The sequence below is a fragment of the Antechinus flavipes genome, chromosome 2, assembly GCF_016432865.1.
Source record: "Antechinus flavipes isolate AdamAnt ecotype Samford, QLD, Australia chromosome 2, AdamAnt_v2, whole genome shotgun sequence".
NCBI classification, from domain to species: domain Eukaryota; kingdom Metazoa; phylum Chordata; class Mammalia; order Dasyuromorphia; family Dasyuridae; genus Antechinus; species Antechinus flavipes.
This window is the reverse complement of record NC_067399.1, coordinates 441,412,587-441,424,612: the sequence shown is the minus strand read 5'-3', so window position 1 is coordinate 441,424,612 and position 12,026 is coordinate 441,412,587. Positions and strand designations below refer to the sequence as shown.

General features: G+C 39.4%; 1 protein-coding gene across 1 annotated transcript in view; it reads left to right on the top strand.

Moving 5' to 3' along the window:
* Positions 1-12,026, top strand: part of SOGA1 (suppressor of glucose, autophagy associated 1) — a 133,864-nt gene that overhangs the window by 32,877 nt on the left and 88,961 nt on the right. The window contains exon 2 of the mRNA XM_051979260.1: positions 9,877-10,101. Within this exon, the coding sequence (XP_051835220.1) occupies positions 9,877-10,101 (225 nt within the window). The remainder of the gene's footprint in view (positions 1-9,876; positions 10,102-12,026) is intronic.

Here is a 12,026-nt window from a genome sequence, read left to right as displayed (position 1 = left end):
TAAGTTGCTAATTTTTCCAGGTTTCAGTTTCCCCATATATAACATGGAGATATTGAATTATATATGGTCACTAAAATCCCTGTCAGCTATAACATTTTTATGTTTTATATTTTAAGGCAAGAAAAACAGCTTGGCCTGCTGGATAGAATGTTGGACTTTGGACTCAGAAGATCTAGCTTTGAATATTATTTAGTGGAAAACCTCAAGAAATCATTTATTCTCAATTTCCTTATGTGTAAAATGTGGCTAATAACAGCATTACCCAATGCAAATTAAGATATTGCTGAGCTATCACTTCATACCTCTCTAATTGGCTAAGATGACAGGAAAAGATGATAAATGTTGGAGGGGATGTGGGAAAACTAGGACACTAATGTATTGATGCTAAAATTGTGAACTGATCTAGCCATTCTGGAGAGTAATTTGGAACTATTCCCAAAGGGCTTTAAAACTGTGCATATTCTTTGATCCAGCAATGTCTCTACTGGGTCTGTATCCCATAGAGATCATAAAAGAGAAAAAAGGACTCACATGTGCAAGAATATTTGTAGCACCTCTTTTTGTAGTGTCAAAGAATTGGAAAATGAATAAATGCCCAACAATTGGGAACAGCTGAATAAGTTATGGTATACGAAAGTAATAGAATACTACTCTTCTATAAGAAAAGATAAGAAATAAAACGCTGATTTTAGAAAAGCTTGGAAAGATTTACATGAACTGATGTTGCATGAAGTAAGCAGAATCAAGAGAACACTACACAGTAACAACAAGATGTTATGTGAAGATCAACTTGGCTCTTTTCAGTAATGAAATGATTCAAGGCAATTCTAACAGACATGATGGAAAAAAAATCAACATCCAGAGAACTATGGAGACACAATGTGGATCAAAGCATAATATTTTCATCTTTTGTTGTTGTTGTTTGCTTCATTTTTTCCCCTTGTTTTTCCCTCCTTGTAACCTAATTTTTCTTGTGCATTATGACAAATGTGGAAATATATTTAGAAGAATTGTACATGTTTAACCTATATTGTATTGCTTGCTGTCTGGGGTGTGGAGTGTGGAGAAAGAAAGATTTGGAACACAAGGTTTTACAAAGATGAATGCTGAAAACTGTCTTTGCATGTTTTTGGAAAAATAAAATACTGTTAAGAAATTTTTAAAAATAACAGTATCTCCCTCACAGAGTTGGATTCAGGGAAATAATTGCATCTTTAAGGTTGCAAATCTTAAAAGTATTCATCTTTGAATATGAGTTATTATAATAAGGGGAGAATCTTTCTATCTCTGACATTCTAGTATCTTAATTGACATTCATGTAGTATTTTACGGTTCACAAAGCACTGTACATGCATCTCAAGATACAGTGCCTTCCTTTGAGACTGTTATATCCCTAATGGGGAATGAAGACACACAGGAAGGAAACAATTCGAGAATGTGTATATTCAGGAATTACATGGTGTAACCCAGACTAAAATCTAGATATTTGATAATAATATCTCAAATAACTTATAGCACTTTAAGAAAAGTAAAGTTCACAATAATCTTGTGATATAGGAGAGCAAGAATTATTTCTCTATATTACAGATAAAGAAGACTGATGTTAAATGATTTTCTAATGATCATATAGCTATGTTTCTGAAGCAGTATTTGAATCCAGTTCTCCTGATTCCAAGTCTTGTCCATAATCTAGTATTATATTGTGCCAGCAGGGAAGATCATGGAATCAGAACTAGAAGGAACCTAGGAAGACATACAGTATCATCTAGTCAATCGATAAACATTTATTAAGTACCTACTAAGTGCTATATTAAGTATGGGGACACGAAGAATCAACCTCATCTTTTTAAGTGAGGCAATTGAGATCCAAAGAATGAATGAGTGAATGAAAAAAACACTCAATAAATATCTTAATATGTTCCAGGTACTGTGCTAAGAAGCAGCAGGGAGAAAACAAGATAGCCCCTGTCCTCTAGGAACTTAAACATTCTAAATAGAGGGAGTCAACCCATATAATGGAGTGGACCGGGGAGGGCTGTTTTGGTCAGGAAAATAGAAATGATGGTGAGTGGAGTCATAGTAATTGACTGGTCCTTTTCCAGAATGACTGTGTTAATTTGAGCAAGAGATAAAAAAGAAGGGGTGGGACAGCACTACTTGAATGTGGCTGGTGGGTCAGCCTGAAAAGGTAAACACTCTTTAGTCAGAAGAAAAAACTAAAATGATTTTCACAAATTGATATATTAAAACAGTAGGTGGGGGGAGAGTTTTTTGGAGGATATGGACTTTGAAGGATGGTTAGAATTGGGAAATGGAGAGAGGAGCAAGGTGAGTTCTTCAGGTGGAGGGTTAATTAGGTTTGGACAATCAAGGAACAATTAAGTTTGGAGGTAAGTAGGATGGTCCTCCAACCTTTTCTTGACAACCCTTTGGTGCCAAGGCCTTTTAAACTTGGCTGGGCTGCTCGAGGGAGCTCAGTGAAGCAAGTCCCATGTTCATACCCTCCAGCTCTGTTGGGAAAACAGACTAATACTGCTCTGAGTCACATCAGGATCTCAGGCATGTCTGTCTCTACCATTGTTGTCATGGAAACTGCCTGCTGGCTCCATTCTCCCCTAATTGGTCAAGTGCATACTGGGAAAATAGGAGAAGAAAGCAATAGAGGGAGGGAAAGCCACTCACTTAGGGGAAATAATCCCAATCAGAGTTTGAAGCTGTCTCAGAGGATATCTATTCCAGTTCACACAGGTGTTAAGCAGGGTCAGGAATCCTTTTCTTTACTAGGCTACTCTGTTCATTGACTTTGTTGCCATGTCTTCATGCCAGGGGCTTCTCCTCTCGCTGGAATGTTGGCTGCTTCCTGGGATGGGCCCGAGTTGAGTCACCCTGTGGGTGAGGGGCAAGATCTCCTCTTGGTGTGGCAGCAAGAGACTGGCTAGAGGGACAGTCCCTCCCCTCAGTGCCATCTGCAAAGGATTCCTGGCATTTTAAGTAGTGGAAATCTGTCTGCCATAGTAGAATGAAGGACTTGCCAAAGTGCTGCAGAAAACATTTGCAGTGGAATCAAAGGAGGGGAGCAAAGTTGAAATAGTGATAGAAGAAACAGAAGGCTCTTGGGCACACTCTTGCCAAGCTGGTCTGTTCCCTGAACTGGAAATGCTTAGTGTATAGCCTTCATCTGTGCTTCTGCTCATGCTATTCCCCATCCCTAGAATGGCCTCACAGGTTCACATAGCTGGAGCTGGAAAGGACCTTAGCTGTCATCTTGTTCAACCCTCTCACTTTGCAGAGGAGAAACTGCCGCCCCAGGAAATTAATTGACTGGCCCAAGGTCACCCAGAGGTAGTAAGTGCCGAGGCAGGATTTGCTCTCTTATTCCAAAGCCAATGCTATTTCCACTGTCCTACATGCACTGCTTCCTCGCCCTTCTTCACTTGTTGGATTCATCACTGCCTTTTACATCTAACTGAAATGCCACCTCCTGCAGGAAACCTTTCCTGATTTCTGTCCTTCTCTATCGCTCTCCAAATTATCCTTTTGAGCTCCTTCTTTTTCATACATTTATCATGTACTTCACACAGTTGGTGCTTAGTAAATGATCATCTAATTGAGCTGATTTCTGTCTTCTGAGGGTCTGAATATAGAGAACATAAGTTCTTTGCTAACAGTTTTTATTTTTGATTTTGTCAGAATCATCGCCTCACATGTAGTAGGTTTTTCATGAATGTTTTTTAAAACTGAATGGAAGGTGCTTCATGTGGAAGAAGCAGCATCAGATGCGTTCTGGCTGGTGCCAGACCGCAGAATTAGACATCATTGTGGAGACTTTGTAAAGAGGACGCTTTCAGCTCCTTGTAAGGAGAAACATCCCAATAGCAACAGCTGTACCAGCGTGACATGGGCTGCCTTGGGAGAGGGGGATTCCCTTCTGTGGCTATAAGTATTCAAGCTGAGCCTGGATGTCCAGGCATTAAATATTTATTAAGTGTCGGCTATGTGCCAGGTACTACTAAGCACTGGGGATACGAGAGGTCAAAGACAATCCTTTCTAGGAGCTCATGACTGAATGGCCTCTTTATAGAAAGATCATCTGAAGATGATTCCTATTAGGTGCCAATTGGACTAGATACCCTCTGAGGTATCTGGCAGGCTGTGGATGTAACTTTCCTATCAACAACTGAGCCTCATTTCCTGACAAGACTGACCTGCAACCCCTCTCTTCATCAGGCAACATCTCCCTTGGAAGCCCGGGCTCCTTTTTATTTAGGGGGAAAGGATGCAGAGAAAAGACTTTAGAGATTGTATAAAGAGATAAGAAAAAAGAAGGGAAGCATTGATTGCAAAGAAATTCAGAAGGAGCTCTTTAAAGTGGTTCATACTTTTTATAATCATATGTCTTCTAGAAAGGATTGAACAGAATTAAAACCTCTGTAGAAGAGGAAAGAATTCAGGTCCTCCTTTGTTCTCAGGCTTCCCATCTCATTTCCTGCCCAAGTTCTCTCCCTGGAGGCAAAGATGAGATCTGGAAGGTCCCATTTTATTTTTCAGTGATGCACCTGCTTAGGTCTCCCCTACTGTTTTATCAGATGCTGCTTTTTAGGATGCCAATGGTATCATTAGATCTAAAAATAAGCATTATCTTATTGTTGTTCAGTTCTTTTCAGTCATACATGTCTAACTCTTTATGATCCCATTTGAGGTTTTCTTGGCAGAGATACTAGAGGAATCTGCCATTTCCTTCTGCAGTTCATTTTATAGATGAGGAAACTGAGGCAAACAGGATTAAGTAATTTGCCCAGGGTCACATATCTAATAGGTGTCTGAGGTTAAATTTCAATTCAGGACTTTCTGACTCCAGATGGGGCACTCTATCCTTTGTACCACCTAACTTTCCAGAATCAGTATCATAGATTGTAAAGACTTGGATGCATGGATGGATCCTTCAAAATCATTTAATTCTAATGGCTCATTTTGCACAGTAGGAAACTAAGGCCCTGAAGTTAGGTGATTCACCTAGCTTCACAGAGAGAGCAGATGTTCTTTAAGTCTGCTTTGGGGATGATGTCTCCTTCTTTATGTTGTCCTTCCTGGTGTTTCTAGTCAGTAATTACCTTATTTCTTAGGTTTCACATAGCACTGTGTTTTGCAATTTAATATTTGACATTATAAAAATAGAGCTTACATTGCAGTAGGATTTGAGGATTATCATAGCATTTCCCTCACAACTTGTCAGGAAATTGGGTTGTGAAATTATTATGATTCTCCATTTTAAAGATGAGAACATTGAGGCTCAGAAATTTAGGTGATTTCCCAAATTTCCCAAAACTGAAATTGACATGTATTTTATTCAGCACTTAACTATGTGTCCAGTACTAGGGATAGAAGGAGAGAGATGAAGCATCATCTTGCCCTCAAAAAGTTTCTATTTTTCTGAAAAAGAAGATGATGTACATTTATAAGTATATACAAGATCAGTATAAGGTAATATTTTGAAGGATGTGGTATGAGCACAAGGAATTGGATAAAGATTCATGTAGAAAATGGTATTCTAAAGAAAATTAGAGAATTAGAAGAGGCAGAGGTGAGGAGGGAGTTTATTCCAGGAGTTGGGCAAGGGATTGGGGAGAAGGGAAAGTCATGAAGATAGGAAATGAAAGGATGTCATGTGTGAGGATAGCAAGAAGGCCAGTTGGACGGAACATAGAGTGTGTAGAATAAAAAGTAGCAGAGTTATAGTACTGACTCTGTCATTCATGGCCTTTCATAGTCTGGCTCCATCTTACTGCTATTCTTGGTTCCAACCAAATTGAAATATTCTCTTTCCCTCTCTCTACCCTCCATTCTGCTTGCTTCTTCTTCTTGGTTTATTTTATCCACTATCATTAAAATATGTTCTTCTTCCCTTAATCTTTATGAAGTAGAATGTAAACTTTTTGAGGACAGGTCTTGCATTTAAAGTATGTATATGCCCGGTGCCTAGCATTGTACCAGACATTATTTTTGTTCAATCAGTTGTGTCTGACTTTTCATGACCACAATTGGGGTTTTCTTGGCTGAGATACTGGAGTGGTTTTGCCATTTTCTACTCCAGCTCATTTGACAGATGAGGAAATTGAGGCAAACAGGATAACGTGACTGGCCCAGGCTCACACAGCCAATACATGAATGAAGCATTATTTGGACTCAAGAGGATGAGACTTCTTGACTCCAAGTCTGGCACAGAATGACTATTCTGTCATTTAGCTGCCCTTTAATAAATGTTTAATTGATTAATTTAGTGAAGTTCTTTCCTTTCCTCAAGGCCCTACTTTCTCCAGGAAATCTTACCTGATTCTTCCTACCCTCTTCATTCACCAAGATGAAAATGTTCTCTTCCTTAGATGTTTCATAAACACATTGTTTTGCATTCTTTTTGGTTACCTCCTTCTCTTTTGTATGAAAACTAATGTATTTTGTTTCATTTTCACTGTGGGATGATAAGCTCCTTGAGGCACGGACCTATGTCTTAAATATGTACCTCTAGCACTTGAAGGTCTTTTTTAAAACAAGGTTCATTAATTGGGATTGTAGATCCAAAGAACAGGCTTTACAGGCATTCCCTAGAGTTAAGCCTATTTCTTTTTTCACAGTGGCTGTCATTCTCTTCAGCACTGGTCACCATTTGGCAAAGGGAATCAAGATAGTACAGAAGTGGTGACACCCTCAGGCTTTTGTAATGCTACACCAAAACGTTGTCATTTTACAGTTGAGAAACAAGAGACTCAGACGAGTATTTGTTGCCACTGATCACATCTGCCTTCAGCTGTCTCTTCATCCTTCCCTGAGAGTTCCTAATGAAAGATAAGAACGCTTTATAGGTCTCCTCAACTCCCCTCTCTCCTCCTTAGTGTGAGCTTCTCTGTCTGCTCCATCACCCTGAGACTGGGGGAGCCCAGCCCACATAGACCCTGGGATTGTCTGCTAGAGACATAGCCTGTGATAGCTACAAGTCCCGTATTGTGAATTCAGTCCCCTCACGTGGTGAGCTGTGCCAGGCTCTGCTGACCTAGATTTTGACTGCAGCTGGCTAGCTGCTCTCTGTAGAGCCAAGAGCCCACCCATTGCTGGGGCCCCAGGGAGTGAAATGGTTAGGTCAACCAATAAGAAATTTAGCAAGCAAGAACCAGAAGTGACTTAATATGGAAGTCCTTTGCTTTAGATTAAAAAAAAAAATCAATCATATAAATATAGACTGGGAGAGTTCTAGCTTAGAAACAGTTGTGAAAAAATGTGGGGATTTGGGTTGATTACAGTGTTCTCAACAATGTAATGCAGCTGCTAAAAAAAATGCTAACTCAATCTATAAACATACCCAGGCTTCCTCCATTCTTTAAAAAAAAAGCAATCTTTACTTGACCCTGCTATCCCTTCATCATCCTACACCCCTTCTTCTCACAGCCAAATTCCTAGAAAGAATCATCTACACCCATTTCCTCACCTCCCACTCACTTTTCAGGCCTTTGTAGTTTGGCTTCCAACTATACTGCTCATCCAAAACTGCTCTCTCCAAAGCTACTATTGATTTTGTAATTACTGATCTGTAAAAGCCAATGACCTTTTCTCATTCCTTCTTCTTGACCTGCCTGTAGCTTTTCTTGTTCTTGGCTGCCCTCTCCCCTCCCCACTCCCACCCTTCACATTCATACTTCTTAGATATTTTCTCTCCTACTACAAAGAAACAATCACAAATGTCTCAAAGGTAGAAGGGACATCAAGTCTAACCTCATTTCCAGTGCAGGTGGTCATTCAGTCTGCTTGAATAGATATCTTCAAGGATAGTGAGATTCACTTTTTCGAAAGGAAGCCCATTCTTTTTTCTGACTGCCATAACTGTTAGTAGTCATTATTATTATTTAGCAGAAGTCTAATTCCCTATAACTTTCAATGTTTCAAGCCAGATGAGTCTGACCCCCCTTTTTTCTCTTTTTAACAATAGCTTTTTTATTTTCCCCAATACATGCAAAGATAGTTTTCAATGTTCGCCTTTGTACAACCTTGTGTTCTGAATTTTTCTCCCCCTCTCTCTACTATTCTCCTCCCCAAATCTGTGCAATTTTTCTAAACATATTTTTATATTCACATGCTGTGCAAGAAAAATCAGATCAAAAGGAAAAAAACAAAAAAAACCAAGTAAGCAAAAACAACAACAAAAGTTTTGAAATATTTTGATCCACATTCAGTTTCCATAGTTCTCTCTGGATATAGATGGCACTTTCCATCACAAGTCTATTGGAATTGCCTTGAATTCCCTCATTGTTGAAAATAGCCAAGTCCATCATAGTTAATCATCACATAATCTTGTTATTACTGTGTACAATGTTTTCTTGCTTCTGATCATTTCATTCTGCATCAGTTTGTGTAAGCCTTCCCAGGCTTTTCTGAAATCAGCCTGCTCATTATTTCTTATAGAACAATAATATTAAATTACCTTTATATACTATACTATAACTCATTCAACTATTTTCCAACTGATAGGCATCCACTCATTTTCCAGTTCTTTGCCATTAAAAAAAGGACTGCTACAAACATTTTTGTACTTCTCAGTGTCTAGTTCTTCTTGTTCCTCAATCTGAAGTATATAACAAGCCCTGGACCCAGTAACTGTTTTAACCCATCCATCCTTTCCATCAAGGTTGTCTTACACAAGTAACTATGTATCTGCTGGGATATTGTGTGTTATTTCTTTTTCTTCTCTTGAATTTGAAATGATATAAACTATCTTACTTCCTCTTCTCATTTCCAGTTTTGGCTTCTCACTTCTTGTAGTGATTTGTGTCCCACAGGGCTCTAACCAGAAGGGCACAAAGAGAATTTTTTAGTCAGGGAGAAAGAGGTAAGCTTGGGCAGCAGAGAGTAGTGGAGGACCATTAACATTTGTCCAAACTGAATTGTTGGGAATGAGCCATGATGGGTACTGGTGGAACTATGAAATTCACCTAGATCAGGAGTGCCTAACCTGGAGTCTGTGAACTTTTTTTTTTTTTTTTGGTAAATCTCTTCTAATTATTTTTCTATAGAATTGGTTTCCTTTGTAATTCCACCCATTTTTACTTGAGGCACTTAAGAATGTGATTGTGAATTGGGGTCTTGACTTCCTCAGACTGCTTGAGGGAATCCATGACAGAAAATAGGTTAAGAATATCTGAGAGAGATGAAATTGTTGATCTTTGCAGGATTGAAAGGGAACATAGGACCTTATAAAAATCCCTGAACTTGAACTTAAAAGATTGGGTTTGTTCTTGACTGCCATTACCTGTGTGACTTGAGTAGGTCATTTCCCCTCACTGTGTCTCATTTTCCTTCTCCATGGAATAAGGAGGATATATTTACATGATCTCTCTGGGTTCTTTGAGCTCCAAGTCCTGTGTGTGATACTAACTTTGATTGCATTTTTACTTATGAATAACTTGTAATTTCTAGAGTCATTTAAATTTACAGTGTACCTTCACTGAAATCTTATGAGATAGTTTGTACAAATATCACTTAACTTCCTTTTACAGATGAAGAAAAGAAGAAGCTCTGAGAGTTTGAATAGTCCAAGGCCACAAAGTTTGGTATCCAAATCCAGATCTATTTAGACCACAACATGCTTCCTCTGCTCATTGTTTTGTGTTTCTGAATATCTTATCCAACTAGATTGAAAGTGCCCTAGTCTCTTGCTTTTTCATTGTTTTAGGCCCTTCCACCTCCTGCACCATTGTAATTCTAGGCACAATGTACTGCCAAGGCTCAGTAACTCTGGTTGTGCAGAGAGATAGAAGGGAAACCAGTTAGAAAGATGGTGACCAGGACACTAAGGACACTGCAGGACTGACACTTTTACCTTCCTCTCTTTAGGATGAGATCGAAGAGCTGCGAGCTGAGATGCTGGAAATGCGTGATGTCTACATGGAAGAGGATGTGTACCAGCTCCAGGAGCTCCGACAGCAACTGGACCAAGCCAGCAAGACCTGTCGCATCCTGCAGTACCGTCTTCGCAAGGCAGAACGACGCAGCCTCCGAGTGGCTCAGACAGGCCAGGTGGATGGGGAACTCATTCATAGCTTGGAGCAGGATGTCAAGGTCAGTCATCAAGAAGAGAACTCTTAACCATTCACTTCATTCATTCATTCATTAAACATTTGTTAAATGCCTCTTTATAGTAGGAAGCAGGTAGAAATGTTAGATAAGATACAATTCCTACCATCATGACCCTTATATTCTAATGGACCAAGACAAATATAAATAACAGCTATACATGATATATTTAGTAATATAATTGAGAGGTACAAAGTACTGTATTAGATCTGAGGGTGAAGTTCATTATTCTGGGAGTTTGAGGATTCTGGCCTGGGGGATCTGGGTGATCATGGATGGGAAATGATCATAAGTTCATAGATTTACAGCTAAAAGGAATCTATCTCAGAGACTAGATCATCTAGCCCAACCTTGTCATTTTATATATGGGGAAACTATTACCCAAAGAATTTGTTACATTTGCCTAGAGTTACACCAGTAGTAAATGGACTTGCCAGAAGTGAGTTTTGAGCTCAGGTCTTCTGAACCCAGAGCCAGCGTGACTTTTGAAACTTCCTGGAGAAACTGACAGCTGAGCTTTAAAAGACTGAGAAACATTCAGTAGGTAAAGAGAGCAACATAGCCCAAACTGCAGGGTGCCTGTTCATTATTCTTCTGGAGTTCAGGCACTCTGAAAATCCCTCCTAAGCTACAGGATGTGACCAGCCTAAATGACAATCATGTGTTGCCCAGGTAATATGTGATATAATCTGTTCTCTTTGGGGATCAAATAAGAAAGTTCCCTCAGCGGCTAGATTCCAGGATTCTGCCTAGGGTTCTGGTCTATTGGAAATGTGCCCAGTCTCATTTTGGTAAGGGCATCTCTTTCACTCTTGTCAGTGCCATTTATTCTGAGTCACACTTTGAAAGTTTGGTCTGGGAGTTTGAGGATTCTGGCCTGGGGGATCAGATTTGGGTTGGGTACTGTTTCCTTTGCCTAGTTTCCATTGAGCCCGGGCTGAATTTGCTTAATAATTCCAGAATGCTCCCTCCCCTTCAATTATCTCTGTCCTTCCATACCCTTTATTATATGCCTTTGAATACATTATTCTAGGTTGTACATCTGATGTGCTAGGTATTACAGATATTATTAATCAATCCATTATTTGACTATTTTGTGTTCTTTAGAGAGTATTCCTCTGTGTGCTAGTTGCTATGAAGGATACTGAAAAAGTTTTAAGACCTGGTCTGGTCTTTGCTTTTAAAGGCTTTACAACCTACTTGAGGAAATTAGATACCTACCCATAAAAAGTTAGCTAACAGTACAAGATTAAGTAGCAAATGACAATAAATGGTTAGGACATGAGAGGAGAGAAACACAGAAAGAGACAATCAGACAGACACACAGATAGAGAAAGGAGAGAGAGAAGAGGATGGGTTGAACAGAAAATGGGAATTAGGACACGGTTTCAGGATGGAGAAGATCTATCTAGGTTTATGGGAGATGTTTTCCTGTCAAGGATAAAGTAAAAGATGTCAATAAAGTGGGCATTCTAACCTACAGTGTGCTGGATTCTGGCTGTATCTATTTAATTTAAATTTTTATAAAGATGGGCACCTAAAAAGGCAGACTTTCTTAAAAATGAATGTGAAGGAACCTCACCTCTCCTCTCCCCTCCCTTCTCCTCTCCTTTTCTGTCTTCTCTAACCTTTTCTTCTCTTCCCCTCCTCTCTCCTCTTCTCTTCTCTCCTTTTACCTCTTTTCTTTATCTCCTGTGCTCCCTTCCCCTTTTTTCTTTCCTCCTTTTTCTCCTCTCTCCTCCTGTTTCTATTTTGCCCAGTTGGTGAACTCAAACAGTATTACTTATGCTTGGGGAAATAGTGTTTATTGCTAAAGAGGCTGTTGAATCTTGAATTGGAGTATTTCTCTCCACCCAGGCACTTTTTGCCTCTGTCCCTCTACATATGGACTGTTGAGATTGGGGGCAGGA